Source organism: Rhodamnia argentea, chromosome 4, assembly GCF_020921035.1.
Source record: "Rhodamnia argentea isolate NSW1041297 chromosome 4, ASM2092103v1, whole genome shotgun sequence".
NCBI lineage: Eukaryota > Viridiplantae > Streptophyta > Magnoliopsida > Myrtales > Myrtaceae > Rhodamnia > Rhodamnia argentea.
The window spans coordinates 18736427-18757896 of NC_063153.1; the positions used below are offsets into that span (position 1 = coordinate 18736427).

Genomic DNA, 21470 nt, shown 5'->3' on the forward strand with positions numbered 1-21470 from the left:
GTAGATGGAGTAAATAAAGAGGTCGGTTTTCTTTTTTTTGTTTGTGTCGGGTTTCTATTTGGGGGGATTACATGCATCAACATGAATGAAAATTTAATGAAGTAGGTGATTTTCTATCACAATTGGTCGCCTCAACTTGAGGTCGATTTGTATCGCTGTGTCCATGAAAAATTATATTGTATGATTGAAGGTACAAATACACAATAGAGTGAACTAATCAATGAGTGCGATCTAGTTGGTAGCTGATACGCGTATGTAACCATGCTAACACGACCTCATTATCCAGGATGATCGATCTTAGACCGACCTTGATTCAAGAAAATTTTTGTTTTGGTCAAAAGAAACCTTGATTTTTCAATCATCTACCTACTTCGTTTCCATTATATTCAATTTTTCCTTTTGAGAAGTCTTAACATTGTACTTCAAATCCCAATACACCACGATAAACAAAACTTAATCTCGCGTGAAATCAACCAACTTGAATTTATTTTAGTCGTAATTAGACATATTTTGGCACGTATGTTCAACGTCCTTGTTAGGTGTCATTTATTCATTTTCGACACAGAATAAAGAATACTTAATATATCCGGAGAAATACACCATAAGTACCAAAAGTTGTGTGCGACGTTCACTTTAGTGCAAAAAGTTTCCGTTGGATCACATAAGTGTCAAATCGGAGAAAAAACGATCACTTAAGTGCCTACGGCAAGAAATTCCAGCAAAACTTATTACATGGCATTTATAGTAAAAATTCTAATATGATTCAATCCATGAGGACTTCTAAAATTATATAAAAAAAAAATTCAAGTAAAAAAAAATAAAATTAAAACCAGTGTGAGTTTAGGGCCGGCGACCCTCGCTCACATCTAGGGTGAGGGTCACGCTCAACCCCATATCCGGGAGAGCGGGTCCTCCCTAGGGGCCACCGAGGCCTCGCCCGGGCCCGGCAAAGGTCATCGAGCTTCGAGAAGGCCCAAGCGACGTTCATCGGCCCAACATCGCTTGGGCTTTCTCGGCGACTTGTCCACAATTAGTGTGAGTTTTTTTTTTTTTTTTGAATTTTTATCTTTTTAATCTAATTAAATTTGTAATTTTTATTTTTCTAATTTTTTTTAGTTTATTTTTTTTATTCTTGATTGGACCTCTAGTGGGAACGTCGGTTTCATAAAACGCCACATTGAATTTTCGACCAAATAGATCAAAGTCGGCATTTAAATGATCGTTTTTTTATAAAAAAAAAATTGACATTTAAATTATTTGCAAAACTTTTGGCACTAAAGTGAGCGTTGTACGCAACTTTTAGCACTTTTGGTATACTTCTCTCGTTTTCTATCTCAAGCCAAATTCAATAAAGTGGGTAAATCATGAAAATTATGTTAGAAAAATCGACAAAATATTAGATGAAGAGTTAAACTAACACCGGATAAGGTAGGGGTGGCCGGTTCCGTGGAACCGCCGGTTCCGGTTCAGGAACCGGCGGTTAAAAATGCCGGTTCCGGTTCCGGTTCGGAACCAGCGGTTCATTCCGGTTCCTTTTTTAATTTTAATTTTTAAAATAATAAATAATAAAATAAACATAATAAATTATAAATTATAAAATATAATCAAATTGTACATTGTAATAAAATATGGGGAAAAAAGAGAGAGAGAAGGAATGGGCTTAAACTTAATGAATTATCATTAAGCGCCTACATATCTTCTTAGGGATAGAAGAATCAAAGCCCATGTAGTTCTTTTACCTTTGATAACCCCAACTTATCTTATCGTCAATTGTCGATACCCGTTGTGGTACTCGTGGCGGTGGTATCTCCAATATCATCGCTAAAAAATTCGTGTTCACGATCCAGCTCTTGGTGTCGATATTTCGCCCTCGTCCAATCGTCGACACAAGCTTGAGCTTCCACAGACTCCGGGCTTAATCTTGAATAGCGAGAGTTCAAAATTAATCATCCAGCGCTAAATGCTTGTTCAACTGCAACCGTTGAAGAAGGGGTTGCTAATATCTGACGAGCGATGAGGGCGAGAACTGGATAATCGATTTGGTGACTCTTCCACCACTTCAGGATTTCGAAATCTGTACTATGTTACGCATCACGAAACTCAAATTGAGTGATTAAATATTTTTCTAATTCAGAAATACTACCTATTGTCCCTTTTTATTTTTTTTGCCTACTCTTGAGCATATTATACCATCTACTAAGTGAACTACCACCTTCGCTACGTGAGACAGTAGATTGTAAAGATTGAGAATCACTTAAACCATATTTACTACAAAATTCTCCATATAATACTACTATAGATTCTTTAACATCTCCTAGTATATTTGAAATATCTATTAAATCTTCTAAATGTAAACAATCATGATAATATATATTCAAATAATCTAGTAAACCGTCTAATTTAATACGTGGATCAAAAACAATACCAACTAAATAGACAAGAGGAATTTGCAAATAATAATGCAACTATTTTTCTCGCATTACTAAAATAGTTCGAGCTAATTCGGTATCATTTTCATATTCACTAAAAACACTACCAATATTAACATATTCTAATAAAAACAAATGCGTAGTAGGATAATAAATACCAGATAAAGTCTTAGTAGCATCATTAAAAATTTTCAAAAAATCTAAATTTTTTTTGCAAACGTCCCAATGTTGAGGAAGTAAAGTAACTTTGGGAATATTTTATGAAATAAACATACATAATAAATCTTTATAATCAAAAGTTTGCCGAAGCAACTCGTACGTAGAATTCCAACGAGTCGGAATATCTTTTGGAAATATTCTTGCCCTTCTCCCATTTTGTTTACAAAATTTTCCCCATGATTTCATAAAATGGGGACGATTCCATAAAAATTTAATTGCACCCTTTATTGGGGCGAGAGAAGTATCAAGAGTTCGTAAACCATCTTGCACACATAAATTTAAAACATGACAAGCACATCTAATGTGAAAAAATTGTCCGCCAAAAGTGGGTTTGCAAATAGTTTCTAATTCGGGAATAGAAGCGGTATTTGCGGCGGCATTATCAAAACCAGTTGAAAATACTTTATTTATCAAATTATATTATTCTAAAAGTTACCTAATTATTCTATAAATATTATGAGCCGAATGTTTTTCATCAAAAACTCGGAATGCAATCGGTCTTTTTTGAATGGTCCAATCGTCACCTATCCAATGACACGTGACACTCATATAAGAATGAATTTGCCAAGGATCACTCCAAATATCGCTACCTATATGCACACGTCCATTGAATTCCGTAAAAAATTTTGCCAAAGATTTTTTTCCTTTTTTATAAAGATGAAAAAGTTCGCGTTTAAGAGTATTTTTTGGAATAGTTGGCTCTTGCGGAACCAATGCAGTATTTATCAAATATTTCATATTAAAATTTTCACCGGTATTAAACGGAGCATGATCAAGGGTAACATATTCAGCTAATGTTTGTTTATAAAGTGCATCAGTATAACGGAATATAGGATGAGGATTAGAAGTGGCGTATCCGGAAATTTGTTGTTGCGTATTGTCGATCCCCGCTTGCGTTTGATGTTTTTTCGTCAAATACCGACGGAATGTTCTGTAGTCGTCTCCTTTCGTAAATTTATATGTTTGCGAACAATATTTACATTTTATATTATACTTACCTTCGCCTTCATCACGTACCATGTCGAAGTATAGCTACAAGTCAAAAGTATTATCTCGGCCCTTTCGTTCCGGCTCATTTGCCGTTGACGTTTCTTCGACACCGGTGGGAGGATGAAGACTTTCTTGTGTTGGGATGTGCTCGACGTTCGAAATCGGGACATAGTTGACATTATCGTCATCGTCTTCCCAACATGCATACTCATGAGGATCATATTCGGGAATGGGATGTTTGGAATCTCCCATAGTCATCTTGCCATTGTCGGCATTTACGCTTCTACTTGCCATTTTTGAGAGAATTGATCGGAAATCCGATTGAGTGCGGATTGAGAGAATTGAGAGAATTTGAGCGAATTGAGAGGATTTGAGAAAATTGTTCAGAGAATTTGTGAGAAAAATGAAAAGGGGAGCATATGTATTTATAGGCAATAATTAAAAATAATTCTTTTTTTTTCCAACGGCCAAATTGGCGGTTGGGGGGGGGAAGGGGCGGGCCCGGGCAAAGAGCCGTTGGGCTCTCTGTCCCACGGCCCTTCTATTTTTTTTTTTAACGGTTCGGAGCTGGTTCGGAACCGCCGGTTCCCACGGTTATGGAATCATGGGCCCGGTCAACGGGCCGGTTCCGGGCCCACGGGCCCAAATGGCCGTGTCTAGGATAAAGTATTCCATGATATTCCTCTCGAAAATTTATTCATAATCAAAACAAATTTTGCCTAAAGAAGTTGACTAAAAGATGAGTTACACTTTTGGAAAGATTTGCCCTCTTAAATTGAACATAATAGAACAAATGAAAGAAGAAACATTTTAATAGCATGGTTCCTCCCATTTTGAAAAAATTTCGTGCTTTTCATGACATTTCTCTCGAAAATTTATGCATAATCTAAACAAATTTCACCAAAAGAAGTTGTCGGAAAGATGAGTTATAATATTGTGAAGATTTGCCCTCTTAAATTGAACTTAACAAAACAAATGAAAGAAGAAACCTTGTAATAGCATGGTTCCTCCTATTTTGGAAAAATTTCACGCTTTTCTACGACATTCCTCTAAAAAATTTATGAATAATCAAAACAAATTTCGCAAAAAAAAGTTGCAATAAAGATGAGTTACACTATCGAAAAGATTTGCCCTCTCAAATTGAATGTCAAGGGACACATGACTAGATAAACGCTCAATTAGCATGATTCCTCCTATTTTCAAGAAATTTCGTTCATTCCATGACATCCCACTTGAAATTTTTTGCATAATTAAAATAAATTTCGCCAAAAAAGATGTTGGAAAGATGAGTTACATTGTCAAGAAGATTTGACTATGCATAACTTTTCAGGAGAAATGTCTTGGAATGAATGGAGTTTCTCAAAAGTAGGAGGAACCATTTTATTAGAACGTTTCTCCAATCATTTGTCCTATGGCATTCAATTTGAGATGGTAAATCTTCCGGATAGTATAACTTATCTTTCAGACAACTTCTTGTGGTGAAATTTGTTTTGATTATGCATAACTTTTGATTATGCCGCACGAAATCAGTTTAATTTGGTTAACTAAATACCGGATGAGGTATTCATTCTATATGAACTGCGCATTAGTATTACACTCAACGTTCAGCAATAAAGGTTCTTTCAACTTTGTTTATTTGCTTGATGTCTCTAAGCTTACAACGAGATGAGCATTGAACCTTATTATTAAAAATTAGATTGTAATTATCTGCAATAAATGTCAATATTTCATATGGTAGCATTACATACTTATACTTACGTAAGTGAATAAAGTCTCCATGACTTGCTCTTACTAAAGAAGTTTGTGGACAGAAAGGGTCAATTGCGCAGTCTAAAATGATATATTTCCCTTCAAGTTCTTGCCAATGAATCATTTTAATGGAAATTAGTTTTAAGCAAAGAAAGGTAATTACAATTAGGGGTGTCAAAAAAGCTTGCGTCGGCCTGACCCAACTTGCCCCGGCCCGAAAATTAGGTGAATTTTCGGACCTTTTCGGGCGGGGCTTGGTACTCGGGCGGGGCCGGGCGGCTCCCGCTTTTTTTAACACCCATATTTTCTTTTTAATTTAACTTATTTTTATTTATTTTTGTATATTCTTTCATTCGATGGGTTTGTGAAGTGATTTTGATTTCAAAAAGAAAAAAAGAATCGGACCCAACCCGACCCGAAGAGTTGGGGCACATGTAATTCAGGCTCGGGCCGGGTTGAGCCGGGCCAAGCTTGGTATGGTTAAGTTTAGGGCCAGCTCGAGTTGGGTCGAGACCCGGCCCGTTGACACCCCTAATTACAATTATCTCATACATTGCTATTTCATATTGTGCCAAAGGCACGGTATAACTAGTTGTCCGATTGAATGTACGAATGGGCCTAATTCTCCGAAAAAACCCTCAATTTTAGGTCAAGTCCCAAATCTGTCCCAAACCTTTTCTCGTCTATACAAAAAAAAGAACCTCCAATTTTAGGTTATGTCCCAAATTTGCTCCGAACTTTTTTTTTTGTCTCAAAAAAGCCCCTAAACTTTAGGTCTAGTTCCAAATTCACCCCGAATTTGTTTTGTATAAGAAAAAATTATTATTTTTTACTCTAATCTCAAATATACCCCATTGGCCCTCTATCCAAAAAAACGTTATTAGCCATATCCTAGAACGGTTTCATTTTAGAGAATTTCTTTCTTGGTGTAAATTTGTTATCCACCTAGAAATGCCATGTTGGTCCATGCCTATCGCTAGACATGGCCAAATGGAACCGGCCTGTTGACTTGCCCGGAACCGGCCCGTTGACCGAGCTCACAGTTCCGACCCGTTTTTTTTTTTAAAAAAAAAAAAAGGGGGAGGCCTGAGGGGAAAGAGTCGTTGGGCTCGGGAGCTGGAATCGGAACCGGAATTGGCCTCTTTAAGGGCCGGTTCCACCTTTTCTAGGAATCAGAAGCGCAAAATATGTGTTTTTTTATCGATGTGCAAATTCATGTCACGTTGGGACTAGACCATGGGGTATATTTGAGAATACTTTGAAAATTTGTGAATTTTTTTTAAACAAAACAAAATTCGAGATAGATTTGGCACTGTACCTAAAGTTTTTCCGAGACAAAAAAAAGTTTGGGCGAATTTGAGACCGAACCTAAAATTGGGTGTTTTTTCTAAAACCAAAAAAATTCGAGATAGATTTTTTTTTTCGGTTGAAAGTTCAGGATAGATTTGGATTGAACCTAAAGTTAGGTTTTTTTTTTTAGGGAATTAGGCCTGCACCAACGTGAAAGGACTAGTGAATGAGTGCAATCCAACACGCAGCTAATCTGATTCCCTACGTAAATATTCTAATAAGACCCCATTATTAGTAATTGAAGGGAAGTTCGTACTTTGATGATTAACCAAAATTGCGATTATTGTGAATTTTCTGGCGCTTCCTTCATACTTCATCGTAATTTGGATAAAAAGTGTCGCACGCACCACAAGAAAATACTAATCTTAGTAAAACGTTTTGGCGATATTCGGTCCAATGGACCGTCACTGAAGAGGCCCAACATTTTTAGGACCGTCACTGAAAAGGCCCACTCAAACTAATTTTAGTAGGGTCGTTCCCCGGCATAGTTGCCCGGCGGATAGTAGTTACAAGTCATGAAAACGTCGCCGCCGTCGCACACCACCCGGGCACACCCGACCCGCCGCGTGCTCCTCCACACGATCTGCGTGTAGTGCCCGCACTCGTGCCCGCCCTCGCACGTGTTGCTCCCGTACCGGTAGTACCTCTCCTCCCCCGCCCACGCGCCCACGGCGTCGCTCGGCCTCCACCCCGACCCCCCTCCCCAGAATATGTTCTCCCCCAGACTGAACTCCCCTTCCTGGAACGAGTGCTCCAGTGCGCAGTCCGACCTCCGCTGCCCCGCCCACCACCTCGCGTAGCTCTCCAGCTGCGAGTCCCACGTCAACGGCGGCTCCCACTTGGTCGCTCTCACGGCGTTGTGGGCGTACAGGAACTGGAGCTGGAGGGACTCGCCGTCGCAGCCCCCGCACTGTTGCTTCGAGCCGCCGTGGAGGGTCTCGTTGTGGGGGCCGTTTGGTTGGTGGGGCAGTCGTTCTGGGGATGCCCCAGAGGCGTCCGACGGAACGCCGATCAGGAGAAGGAATGCCCATGCTCGCGCGAGCGGTGGGTAAAATTTCATTTTTTCCTGGAGAACCCTGTGGAGATGCAAGGGACGACGAATGATGCATCAATATAAAGGAAGAGTGAGGAAGATGAGATTGGCACGACGTGACAAGACATCAAGATTCAAGCCATGTGCTTGGAGTGAGTTGGCAGACCACGGGCTTTAATTGCCGGGCATCTTTGGATATTGTTTTTGTCCGTGTGGTGGCGCCTGCATTCATGGAGAGCGCCTTTGGTTGGCCAGCAAGTGATTGCAGCGTCTGGATGGACTGATCCCCGATCGAATTCCGAAGGCCCTCCTTCGAATTCGAGCGAGGCAGCATGGGCGACAATGAGTTGTGCCTTGTCGGTTTTCTGTCTTTTCATTTCCCGTTATTGGAGTGTGTAGCCCACCGGTGTGTGAATCTTTTGGAGAACGGACGTGGCTTCTCTGATTCCACATGACAAAGCTTGTTCTGTGAATTATGTCCATGAGCTAAGAGGGACTCACGTGGTCTTCCATTTGGATAACGTCCTTCGAATTCTTTATTAAGCATTCTGATAATGGATGCGCAGTAAAACTATGCGTATCATCGCCTGCAATGCATCGGGTTCTTTTTGTTAATCGATAATGAGCCGATTTGCATTCTTGGATTTGCACCAGATGGTCAATAACTTTGTTCCTAATGACAGTAAGTGAAATGCATCTTCTTGCTCTTCCCCTCTTTGTGCTTTTGCTGGCTGAAAAGAGGACATTATTGTGTGACTTGTACGGATCAATCTTGGTCGTAAAGTAGTTTGGATCAAGCATTTTGCACGACTACCGCTTGGCCCCTAGTTTTGGATTGATGTTGTTAAGTTGATGGGCGAGGGACTAGTACAGGATGCTAGGTATTAGCGTATCAGTTGTTATTCATCCATGCTTTCGGTATGCACGAAGCTTGAGAAAAGCAGATGCAGAAATATTCACTACATCTGATGAGTTGAGTTCGTTCATTGATGATTGACCTCTGACCCAGCACTTGGTCCGATCCAATGCAGGCGCGAGGTTTTGATTTTATCGTATGGTTGCTTCTAATTGCCTTTGCTTATCTGTGAATTTTGAGCAAGAGCTTCCTAAGATGGATTGTGGATGTCATCTGATTGACTGGCTTGGCAGGAATTATCTATGATGCGTAGCTAAATTAAAATAATCAGATGTCATGCGAGTGTTTAGAGGCAAAAATGGGGAACAGAGCACATATCTTATTGATCTTTCAATGAATAAAGTAATGAAGACTTCATGCCTGTATAGCCTTCAAGAAGATCTTCTGGGGTGAAAAGAAACAGAAAGAATCTAATACAGTGAGAGAACCAAAAGAGCTCCTTTCGTTGTATCAAACTGAATCTTAAGCATCATGTTGCAATTGGCAGTTTGCAAATCTCACGTTCAATAACTTCCTTCTTCGTTCTTTTGTGAATTTCTTCATGCGTAAATGATATTGTAACAATCTTTACAGTTTTCACCATCATCGTCTCAACAATCTTGAGAGCACAAGAGGTTGAGGAAAACAATCATCAGGAGGACGAATAGCCACGTAGGTCATTAGCAGCAGACTTAGCTTCCTCCTGATAACTGCATATTTCAATTATACGAGTGAGTCGGGATCAAGGATATATGAGGCGTTTGTGCTGTCTGAATAGGTAATGAATTACCATCTAGCTTGTTCGACGCCTTTGCTGTCGATATTGAATAAGTCCATCGCATGACTTTGTGATGAACTACCAGATTTCTCTGCCAATAGGCTGGACAAACTTTGGCAAAACTGTTCATGAGGGTAAATCTAAATTTGTAAGCAATGCAGATTCAGGATTACAATAATAGTGCACGAGAAGTTTAGACTACCTTTTTATAGTCGCCGAGCTCCCCTGAAGATTTTGAAATTTCTATGACACAGTAAATGGGAGCCACCTCAATCACCTGAAATTTTCTGTACATCAGTGCATTCTTTTTCCAAGTGTGAAATTATGTGAAAAGGGTATGTGTATATGCGAATCCCAATTTGCGTGCATTTATTTCTATGTATTGCTGAGGCTTCTATATCGTGTAATGCGGGGTGCGAAGGTACCTCGGCTGATAAGTTGAAGTATGACCGAGAAGACCTAGTCGTCTTTTGCACTAGATGCATCTTCACCTAAAACCATGAAAAATGTCTTTCTTAGTTGGAGAAATTTTTCGAAAATTTGCAAACAACCAAAGTGAAAAAGAGGCAGGAAAGAAATAGCAAGATCATACCTTATTGTTCGACATCTCAACCGCCAAGCTGAGGTCTGCTGCAGCTGCTTCAATTTTCTTGAAGGTATCATCTACTGTATGCTTGGATATAAGCATCGTTTTGTGTTTGTCTTCATCCTGTATAGGAAAGTAAAATGCAACTAGAAAGTCTTAGATCATGGACAAGCGACCAAAAACGAAGATCAATACTTCAGAGTTGGAAAGAATCTAAATTTGAAAGTCAAGTTGCACGAAAAGTAAAGACTTGCCTGTGCTTCAAAAAGACCTGATAGATCAAGGTCATGGGACATTGCTATCAATTGAAAAGCGTTTATGAAACTGGAGGATTTTGGTATCTTCTTCTGGCCATCATTCTCCTATTTTCATTGTCACAGAGAGTTATTATCATCCCGTTAATTAATATTCGTGCACATTTTTTTATGGTGACATGTACCTCAGAGTAGTCGAATGCAGCATTAACATCATCCAGATGGATTTGTTCATCGCATTCATATCCGTACGCAGGCTCATAGTCCTTCTGGAACCATTCATCTTCGATTATCTCCGGTACTGCGATTCTCTGTTTTTGCAAATAAAGAGGTTTAGGTGGTGTTTCTCCATGAAAGAGAAGTATTGCATGCTACATACAGTGAGATTCAAACCTTCTTAGGATTTGGTTCAAGTATTCTGGATATTATCTTTCTTTGACCTTCTGTGAACCATGGGGGAAATGTGTATTCTGCTCTGTAGATCTTCATGCAAACACGGTGTTTGTTTAGCGGCAGTGTGCCTAGTTGACAGAAACTTATCTTTACAGATGCAGGAAAATTACCTTCTTGTACAAATTGATGAGGTTACGGTCATCGAATGGCAAAATCCCAGACAGTAACTCGAAGAGAATTACCCCACAAGACCAAATATCTGCTGGTGCGCCATCATATCCCGTCTTTATCAGTAGCTGTTTATTGAAAGCAAGCATCACCAAGTCCATTAGGTTCAACAGGATTATCCGGTATGTTCTCAAGTCGAAAAAACGATATGCTTTCCTGTTTATCTAATATAAAAAGTTAAATGCAGAAAAGTGGTATTCTCACCTCAGGTGCAACATAGCTTGGGGAGCCGCATGCAGTAGATAACAGATCTCCAGGCTGTTGAATTATTACAGTTTAGCGAACTTTGCTTATGAATTGTTAAATCCAGGTTCTACTGAAAAATGAAATTGACTAAATGATTTGAAGTGCGTCGGTCTTACCTTCTGCAAAGCACTTAATCCGAAGTCAGAGATTTTCAGATTTCCCTTGCTATCCAGAAGCAAATTTTCAGGCTGTGTATGGAGGCCGAGATCCTCATCAGTTGGCTTGACTCGTTCTAAATTACCGACATATCGATCAAAGGAAAATGGTATGTTACACTAACCTTCAGATCTCTGTGACAAACATCTCTGCTATGACAATAGTCCACTGCATCGATTAATTGTTGGAAGAGCTTTCTCGCTTCACATTCGTCCAATTTTTTTGAATAAGCCTGGTTAAAAGAGAGAAAAAAGAATTAGAGAAAGCCGACCGAACAACACCCACGACTGTATTTTTTATCATCGAGCCTTACCAGCTTGTCTGAAAGCTGTCCTCCTGATACATACTCCATTACTATGTAGATCTTTGTCTTCGTTCCAATGACCTATCACAAGCAATTTGACTCTTGGGTCAATTCTGGAATTGGTTTTTCCTCATTTAAGTTTCTTGAGGTACAGAATTGTAACTGAAAGTGGGTTATTTTGGAATTGGCCGGCATACCTCGTGGATCCGAACGATGTTGGGGTGATGCAGAAGCTTCATTGTCTTTATCTCTCTTCGTACCTGAAACAGCAACATTTGCAGTGTTAATCCCCAAGTTGTGTTTTCCTTCTTGCCCTGCAGGCTGGAATTTGGTGTTGAATATTACCTGATGCTTGAGATTGCTCTTCATGACCATCTGCTTGTCGATGATCTTGATCGCAACATACTGGCCGTTGGTGCTGTCCACTGCAAGCTTGACCTTGGCAAAGGTACCTTCTCCGATGACCCTGCTGAACTGGTACTTCCCTATGTTATTTCCGGGGCCCATTTTCGCCTCGACACACGATGAACTGCAATCCGTTTCTTCCTTTCTTGTTCTTCTTCCGCTCATCCGTTCGTTCGTCGTGGGCGGCCGAAATCCGATCGGTTTCTCTCTTTCTAAACACCTTGGAGATGTTCCTTGTACCCAAGATGCTCTAAATCTGTGTCGAAGTCAGAGGAGGAGGTGGACTTTATCTTGGAGGAGGCCTCGTGCTTCTTCCTTGCGGCTGCCATGTCCATGGCTCCAATGCTTCTGTTGAAGAGGCAAGCATTTAATAGTGACATTTCTTGAAATGTTCAATTATTGAATTCGAGTGGGGTGCGTGGCAAGACTCCATCTTCGTCCACGGACTAGTTGTTTGATTGCCTGGTGAGACCGGCGGGGACAGAGAGTTTGAATGGAAGGTAGCTGTTGATCCCATGGTCTCTCAAGTAAAGATTTGGATTACGCTGCGCAAAAACTGAGGAACCGCAGAGCGCCACGTCGAACCAACCCGTGTCCTTAGTTACGGTATTTTATGTGTTCTTGTGTGTTTCAAGCCGTGTGGGATGACGCACTTCGTCGGACTAAATTCGGAAAAATTCGAGCATGTGATGGAAAGATGGGTCAAGAGGGGCAGTCCAAATTCCTAACCTCGTGCAAATATAATACGGACCCGCGAACCTTGTGTTCGTCTATTCTAATGGAGCTAATCACATCTCAAGAATTATTGAGATATCCGGTCGACCTTATTAAATGGATATGGATCATATTATTCGTACCATATGAGATTTTTCTTTTTTGCCTAATTAATAAATTTTTTGGAATAAAGAAGTTATCAAGTTGCGCCCGGGTTAGATCGAAAGATGAGACGGGGATGCGTCGCCACCGGTCGACTCCGCTTAGTACCCATAATTCGTATCAATCAACCATGGTTAGGGAAGATTTTTGGGCGGCAGATGATGAAACAAGTAGGTCAAATAATGGGCACTAAGGCTCAAATGGTGGCCCCCAGAAAAAAAAAATTAAGGGTTTAAATGTGATCTGTATGCATACAAATACAGGTCTTGCTGATAATTCACGGTACCTGGAAGGTCGCGGATATTAAATTAGTCAGCACGCGAGAATAACGTGCTGGATTACCTGCTCATAGTCATGCACAGGCATGGCATCTTCAATCCAACACTCAATGTTTATAATTTATATTGTCCGTGTAATTTTTGTCCTTACTTAGTGGAAAAATATTTTGGTCGGCTACAGTTTTTGGAGGCTGGAGCTGGGAGTTGACCTTTTTGCCTCCAACGTTCTTGGGTATTACTGGCTACGGAAATGTGACGTGATTGAACCCCCGGTTCACACGGCTTGGTTGATATGCTGTGATTGCGGAGAAATTTATCAAAAAAATCATAAATCTATTGTAATTGTGCTAATTCAATCATAAATCCTTCTCTTTTTTTTGCCTATTGAATTCTAAACTTTTTGTATTTGTATCAATTCGGTCTATCTGACCAACTTTGGCTAACCGACGTTGACGTGGCGCTGTCGGAGCTAGAAAAGGCGAGAATGCGTTTAGTTTGATAGCGGATAGTTGGAATTTGGACCGAAACGCATTTGGAATTGCTTGCGCAGAATAGGCCATACTTGTCGTGCGATTTGCTTGCTTCTCTTTGTTTAGAATCTCACTAGAATGCGTCCAAGCAAGGAATTATTCTCGGTCCCGTTTCAGATTGTCCATTAGTTTGTGATCTTGCAATAGAACGAATTTAAGTTCGGGGTTAGGTAACTTAGGATGGCCTTCATTTCTGTCTTTCCTTGTTAATCTCGAATGAGCAACCCTAGCTCTTGGAAAGCTTGGAAGGGACTTTTCTTTAACCTAGGGACTATTGCTTTCCTTAGTCTGTAATTCAGGCAGACATCCTCATCCGTTACAACTTTGTCTTGGTTGGATGGAGAGACAACTCACTACCCCGTTTTTTGTTTGGCCAAAAGATGTTGGTATCCCGGTTTTGTGCCAACTTTGTCTTGGGTGCGTGATTCCTTGATAATTAGACCCCGTAGAAGCCGTGCGTGATTCCTTGATAATTAGACCCCGTAGAAGCCGTGCGTGATTCCTTGATAATTAGAAAGAAAAAGCACATAATTATCAATCATCTTGCAAGCTGAATGAAATGGATTGAACCGGCCAATTTAGTCCGGTTCAATTTTAGAAACTGGTAATCGATTCCCGTTTCCAAGATGAGATCGGACCGGATCGCGAACCGAAATGTGACGTGATTGAACCCCCCGGTTCATGCGACTTGGTTGATATGCTGTGATTGCGGAGAAATTTATTAAAAAAAATCATAAATCTATTGTAATTGTGCTAATTTAATCATAAATCTTTCCTTTTTTTTGCCTATTGAATCCTAAATTTTTTGTATTTATATCAATTCAGTCTATCTGACCAACTTTGGCTAACCGACGTTGACGTGAAGCCGTCGGAGCTAGAAAAGGCTAGAACGCGTTTAGTTTGATAGCGGATAGTTGGAATTTGGACCGAAACGCATTTGGAATTGCTTGCGCAGAATAGGCCATACTTGTCGTGCGATTTGCTTGCTTCTCTTTGTTTAGAATCTCACTAGAATGCGTCCAAGCAAGGAATTATTCTCGGTCCCGTTTCAGATTGTCCATTAGTTTGTGATCTTGCAATAGAACGAATTTAAGTTCGGGGTTAGGTAACTTAGGATGGCCTTCATTTCTGTCTTTTCTTGTTAATCTCGAATGAGCAACCCTTGCTCTTGGAAAGCTTGGAAGGGACTTTTCTTTAACCTAGGGACTATTGCTTTCCTTAATCTGTAATTCAGGCAGACATCCTCATCCGTTACAACTTTGTCTTGGTTGGATGGAGAGACAACTCACTACCCCGTTTTTTGTTTGGCCAAAAGATGTTGGTATCCCGGTTTTGTGCCAACTTTGTCTTGGCTAGATAAATCGTTTTCCCCAGCAGTTTAAGTATTTAGAAGCGTATCTATTTCTTATCATATATAGGCCTAATTAGACCCCGTAGAAGCAGTGCGTGATTCCTTGATAATTAGAAAGAAAAAGGAAATAATTATCAATCATCTTGCAAGCTGAATGAGATGTCATCATGGTTGTTGTTAGACAAACCGTCTCTCCTAAGGGTGAGTAACAAGTATCGACCATACCGTCGTTGCAGTCCAGTTTCCCGAGGGGCCGGTCCGATTCTCAATTCCATAAAATTTGAACTGGTAATTGTCGGTTCGATTCCTAATTCCTCATATGGACCCGTCCATTCTAACTGGACCGACTATTTTCTTTATTTTAATTCTATTTCTTACGAATCTTTAAAGAATTATAATTTGAACTCTTAATGATTAGGGATACTTCATGTGAACACGTATTTCGAGCACATGTAACCGTTTTCCACAAGACCACTTGGGAAATGGATTGAACCGGCCAATTTAGTTCGGTTCGATTTTGAAAATTGGTAATCGATTTCCGTTTCCAAGGTGAGATCGGATCGGATCGCGAACCGATCATTTCAGCATTAAAAGATGAGCCAAATAATGTACGTACAATATGTCATGGGACAATCTCAACGCGCATAAGTTAATGCGCGCAACATGTGATATACATATAACCACGTTGATGATTTAATTGAAATAACCCCGACATCTTGCTTGTTCATACCATTCATTAAGCTCACACGGGAAGATCGCTGCCAGGTGTAGAGTGATTAAAATAATGCCGGATACAACCAATCTGAATGTATCCATTCATAAGTCCCCCTGAAATATTTTCTTATGAATCTTTTCCGAATTAAAAGACAGTGGGGACGAGAATATACTGTATCCCAGCTGACTAGAATGATTGCTCTGGCTTTCAATTTTTCTTCGGTTTTATTTGTGGCCACTATAATTAATGCTCCCGCAGTTAATGCGTTTGCAATAATTTTGAACACGACAGCTGCGAATGATCCGATAATCACGATCTGGCCAGCTGAGTGCTGTTCATTGGCATTGCACAAGCCGAAACTTAAAAGGCCTCGCACGCCATAGCTGTTGGTGTTATCTATCATTGATTGTAAAATGAATTGATGATCGGTTTATAAATATGAGAAAAAATCTCATCTTTTAAGCTAATTTTTAGCATGATAAAGTCCAAAATCACCCATTTGTTAAAATGCACGTGTGAATTGTGTTTAAAAAGTCTCACATCGAATAATTGATATAGTATTGAATAGTTAATATCCTAGTTAATTCATAACACATTCACTTAAACTTGTGAGTAAATGTGGATCTAACTGGATATATTAACGGATTCGGACTAGTGCTCCTTCTTACCGATCTCCCCGAGTAAAGGGAGAGATTGTTAAGATGTGCGAAAAATTGATGTGATATTAAGCAATTTTTGTTTTTTTTGTTGTTGTTGTTGAAATGTTGACCAGTTAATATATCATAGTTGGTCTATAACTCATTGACTCTTTTCTTGCGCACTCCTAACAAATAGTATCAAAGTTGGTGGTTAATTGGTGGCCAATTCCCAATATATATCAATATTTGGTGAATATCTCAAAGCAAGTCCTATGGGCATTGGTGCGATGGAGATTCAAGTTGAGGTATTTTGGTGTAAAAGAACACCTCATTTAAAGGGAGAGCAAACCTATATGTTAAGCGGTTAATATATCCTAGTTAGTCCATAACTCATTGGATTAAGTATTTGAGTGAAAGTTGATCTAATTAGATATATTAACGGGCTCGGACTTGGGCTCATTCTCGGCGATCTCCCTAGATGAAGGTATCGGATCTACGCTACGCATTCTTAACACCAATGTTGGTATCAAAACCGAGATTACCATTGGACTTCTGCTGCATTCATACGGGAGAACCGCATCTTTTGAGATAGTTTTTACAATGGTTATAAGTGATACTCCAATGCCCATTTGGGAAGGGCCTAGAAATAATTGAAAAAAAAATCATTTTTATGAGTGATACTCCAATACTCGTTAAGCACGTGTAATAAGAAATAATCTAACTTTACGGCGATATGAGCTGAAATCCCTGAGTGCCCTTAAGGTATTAATTAATTTAATCATAAAAAAAAATAATGATTTGAGATGTGTTCTTTTTAACCAAATTGTTGTGCTAGTAATTTGACGGAATATGCCCATAAATGACCTGCATATTCAACTACCTGGTTGAAGTTATCGCATCATTAAATAATATATTTTCGTGAAACATTTTCAGTATTTCCTTTTTTCTTAAAAGATAATTACTCTTTGTTAATGTATTGACCAATGCATGCAATACCAGCGGGGAGAACGAAAATATGATATCTTGTATGCTCATTTAACTCTACTTAATATTTTTGACTCATGGATAAGAGAGTATCATGTGCATCTGATGGAAAAAGTCAATCCAGTCTCTCCATCTGAAGTATAGTTGCAATGGCCGATCTTTATTCAACTTTGCAATCGAAATTTCGAAGCATCTCAACTCCGATCGATTTATATCGCTGACAGATTTTGTTCCAATCGATGAATTACGCTTAGAACAGAACTAATCGTTAGATGACGGTAGGGGTGGTGGGGTTGAAGAAGAGGACAGCTTCCCTTTCTAGGGTTTGGCTCTAAAACCATGCAGGGCCATGGAAAGTAAGTGCACGACATCCTCAGTTGGTCCCCAACGTTGGAGCTACTTCTTCAGCAGCCGTAAGTTCCAGCTTCGGATGCCTAGGTTAGCTGTTCGTTAGTGGAGGCACCTCTCAGCCACAATTTCAAGACACCTGTTCTTCTCTAACGTTTTGTGTTTTAAACGATGGGTTGCACCGTCATCCCGTATCGTGTAATTTCGTTTTGCTCATCCCAAGTTTGATTTGCGCCGGATTGGCCCTTAAAGTTTTTATTTTTGAATCTCGAGTGTTGGGGTGTGTTAGGATCCGACGCATAATCACAATGAAGTAAAAAGTAGTAAGAAAGAGAAAATCGAGACATGAGAGATTCATCCTTAAATTAGGGCTACGTCCAGTAGAGGATTTCACAATAATTAGCACCTCGTATCTTTCGTTACACTATTTAATTACAAACGAAAAAAAGTATTTATAACAGTAGCTATTCATGAATCCAAATACAAACTATCAATAAAAAAAATATGAACGGGTTCCACATGCTTACTTGTCATTAGAGAGTATTTGGTTCATACTTCCGTTTTTATGAAGGTACGAGGATATTAATTATAGTAAAATCTTCTGTTGGATGTAATATTTATTCAAAAATAAATTAAAATAAATCGTATGTCTCGATTTTTTCTTTTTATGTTTGTGCGCCTAATCTTGATATCGGGCTGCCCCATAACTTATCCGCTCCTGCGGATGTGGAGAGAGACGTGTCTAGTACTGCTGCCTGCCAAGTGATTTGCCGCGGAAAGATGAGTACCGGGAGAATCGCCAAAATGGGAAATACCGTGCAATAAACACGAGTGGTGCGAGACGTGTTTGCCGACGTCATCGCCATCGTAACACGACCCTCCTCCCGCCTCAATTATCGTTCTGGTGCCCACGTGGCTACAATTCATTTTGAGAGAGAGAGAGAAAGAGAGATGATTGAATACAACAACTACGTATTGGACCGACCACGACGGTCCCATTGAAGACCAAAACTGCCCGCGCTTGCAATTATATGAACTTTCGTTTCTCCATCTTCGTTGATCAAATTTCAACATCGCCATCTGTATTCTCACCAGCTTTTGTTCATTCTTTTGACCAGGTCAATCATCGCATGCGCAAAAATGACGACCCACACGCTTTTTTTCCTTCCATTTGCAATTTCAATGGCGGGAGATGATGCAGTCGATATCACAATTTGAAAGGAGCTACGTTCTTAGCCCCTGCTCAGAGGGGACGCAACAATTTTGGTTATAATCGAGTCACGTGATCGGAACCTGGATAATTTGGTTAGCAGGATAAGTGCAGAAATAGTATGTAAGGTTTTGATCGTTCGTCAATCAACAACTTGAGGTTTTATTTTTGGTCGACTAACGACTTAATGTTAAAAGAAAAAATCATAATCAGGTTTCAATTAACCAAGGACCAAAGCCCGTATTCACCAAACTTATTCTTTTTAGAGAAGAATTTGGACAAAGGGACACCTCAAGTGTTAATATTTATGTACAACACTTACTTTGGTATCAATTTTTTTTTTTAACACTCAAGTGCCAATTTTTTTGAAAAATAATTATTTAAGTGCTAACTTCGTGAAGTCACCAGAATTTCTCGTCGTTGACACTAAAGCAATTATTTTTCTCCGATTTGGCACCTAAGTGATTTTAAGTGCCAATTTTTTTTGGAAAAATAATTATTTAAGTCCCAACTCCGGTGAGGTCGCCAGAATTTCTTGCCGTTAGCACTAAATCGAAAGTTTTTTCTCCGATTTGGCACCAAAGTGAACCTAAAAAAAATAATATCGGTATTAAAGTAAGCCCCATACACAAATATTGACACTTGAGGTATCCTTATGTAGAATAATTTGTATGGTAGTAAAAGAAAAAAAAAACAGTCTCAAGTTTTTCTTCATTTTTTCATGCAATTAAAGTTATGAATTTCAGTATTAGTTTATAATTGTTGGAGTTGGCGAATACTTCGAGGACCCTTGTTTCTCACATCGGGTACGCCCACGTGAGCTTAGGGAAACCGAAGTGTTACCCAACGACATGTGACCCCTGCGCGCGGAATGCGGGGACGGCGCCCCCGACACGGGTGTCCCATTGCCCGGTCAGCGGGCGGGGGTTCGGGGACAGCGCCTCCCGACGGGGGTTCCATTAAAGATTTGGGCTTTTATTTAAGCTGGCCCGTATGGTGAAATTAAGAGGTTTTAGGTTTTTTAGCCCGTTTTTGGGGCATATATATTTTGCTCGGTTTTATCATTATGTAAGCAAGAATTGGCTGTAAACTGAAAAATATAGTGAAAATCTCTTTGCGGGATGTAGCCCTAATCTTGGGGTGAACCTGGGTAATCTCGTGCGTCATTTCAATTTTTCTTGATTCTACGTGTGATCGTCTGATTCGGTTCCGATAAAATCCTTCAATAATGTTGCCTATAACGTTGCATAAGAAATGAAAGCCAAAGGTGCATGCGCGCGCAGGAACAAGTAGATTAGTATTAGAAAACCATTTTTTGTTGTTAAGCAGAGGAAATAGAACAGTTTTGATTGTGCTTTCTTTGCTAGGGATAACCTCGGGGATCGCATGCGTTAGCCACTGTCTTTGAAAAATTTGACGTCTACGAAAGAAGAAAAGGTGAATGACTTACGAGTTTCTCTTCTAGTTTGCCATAAATTCCGGGAGAAATTCCAAATAAAGGTCCGAGTGAATTTTATTTCAAATAAGGGCCTGAATTGACCATGGTAGTTTCAAATAAGGACCTAATCTCGCCGGCTCGCTAAAAATATTCTGACTGGTCAAAGCATTTTCGTCCAAAGACAATTCTAACCTAAATTTTAGTAAAATTATATTAAAATTTAAAAACGGAAGGAGGAGGAAATAAAAAAAAATAAAAAAATAAAAGTAAGGATGAAAATGCCTTTGAACGGCTGTTGAGGTCAAGTCCCTTTTTTAGATTGACACGGCCACTTTATATCTTTATTTAAAATAAGGTTCACTTAAAGGCACTCCGGACCATTGTTTGGAATTTTTCTTAAATTTTGATTATTAACCAACCTAGAATTAAAAGAGAGAAGGTTGCAAAATTCACTTCCATTAATTTTTCAAAACTAACCAATCCCAAAAAGAAAAGATAATAATAATATTCACCTTTTAATTGCACCGACCCCTAAAACGAAAAATATGGAACGATTTATGTGGCATGCAATATCTAGTTCCGCGCACGCTCGGCAATCCCGCATGGACCTGTAGATTAGTCGGATTTACGTAACATTTCATCTCACCTCGCGGCGTCTAACTTAAACTCGTCGAGCGCACGTGATACGCACCGCAGATTTTCCTGTCCAACAGATGCGATTAGTGTTTGAAAATCAATTTGGAATTTCTGTGCCGCAAGTTGTATCAAATTAAGCTTCCACTATTGAAATGTCATCGCACGCCAAAGGATTAGAGGCTGTCGGCCTGATCCTTGGGGCTTGGATTCAGGTTGTGCGCGGGTATGATCCGGGGACGGTCGATCTGCGGGGTCCCGACGAAGTCCAATCTCAGTAGCTACCCTATCATATGATGTGGCGGCTGTTGGTCCTCAGATATCACCTTGCCAAACAATATTCTTTCCAAAATTGAAGCCCTTTAGGGCATATAAGACGACAAGTATTGTTTTTGTTGGTTTCTGCATGTTGCTTCTTCCACATCTTCAATCTGATCTCAGTCTCTTTCGAATG

At 39.7% G+C, this 21470-nt stretch overlaps 2 protein-coding genes across 2 annotated transcripts; both read right to left on the reverse strand.

Annotated features, from left to right (window-relative positions):
- Positions 1 to 7125: 7125 nt before the first annotated feature.
- On the reverse strand, positions 7126 to 8685 carry LOC115744563 (pathogenesis-related protein PR-1-like). Its single transcript, XM_030679799.2, has one exon. It carries the CDS (start codon positions 7795 to 7797, stop codon positions 7201 to 7203), a length of 597 nt encoding a protein of 198 aa, XP_030535659.1. The 5' UTR covers positions 7798 to 8685; the 3' UTR covers positions 7126 to 7200.
- Positions 8686 to 8988: 303 nt separating this feature from the next.
- Positions 8989 to 12497, reverse strand: LOC115744562 (CBL-interacting serine/threonine-protein kinase 21-like). The gene is made up of 15 exons (XM_030679798.2): positions 11956 to 12497; positions 11808 to 11870; positions 11620 to 11691; positions 11431 to 11538; positions 11267 to 11338; positions 11109 to 11162; positions 10847 to 10972; positions 10677 to 10766; positions 10469 to 10594; positions 10284 to 10391; positions 10036 to 10152; positions 9869 to 9934; positions 9646 to 9720; positions 9456 to 9565; positions 8989 to 9375 (listed from the first exon to the last, which is right to left on the reverse strand). The coding sequence occupies exons 1-15, from the start codon at positions 12178 to 12180 to the stop codon at positions 9318 to 9320; spliced, it is 1470 nt and encodes a 489-aa protein (XP_030535658.1). The 5' UTR covers positions 12181 to 12497; the 3' UTR covers positions 8989 to 9317.
- Positions 12498 to 21470: the final 8973 nt, after the last annotated feature.

Excerpts from the sequence above, each read along its gene's own strand:
- LOC115744562 (XM_030679798.2), bottom strand. The coding sequence starts at position 12,180 with ATGAGCGGAAGAAGAACAAGAAAGGAAGAAACGGATTGCAGTTCATCG. Across the intron at positions 11,871-11,955 it reads AGAGCAATCTCAAGCATCAG|GTACGAAGAGAGATAAAGAC; the intron begins GTAATATTCAAC and ends TTGCTGTTTCAG. Across the intron at positions 11,539-11,619 it reads GACAGCTTTCAGACAAGCTG|GCTTATTCAAAAAAATTGGA; the intron begins GTAAGGCTCGAT and ends TCTTTTAACCAG.
- LOC115744563 (XM_030679799.2), bottom strand. The coding sequence starts at position 7,797 with ATGAAATTTTACCCACCGCTCGCGCGAGCATGGGCATTCCTTCTCCTG.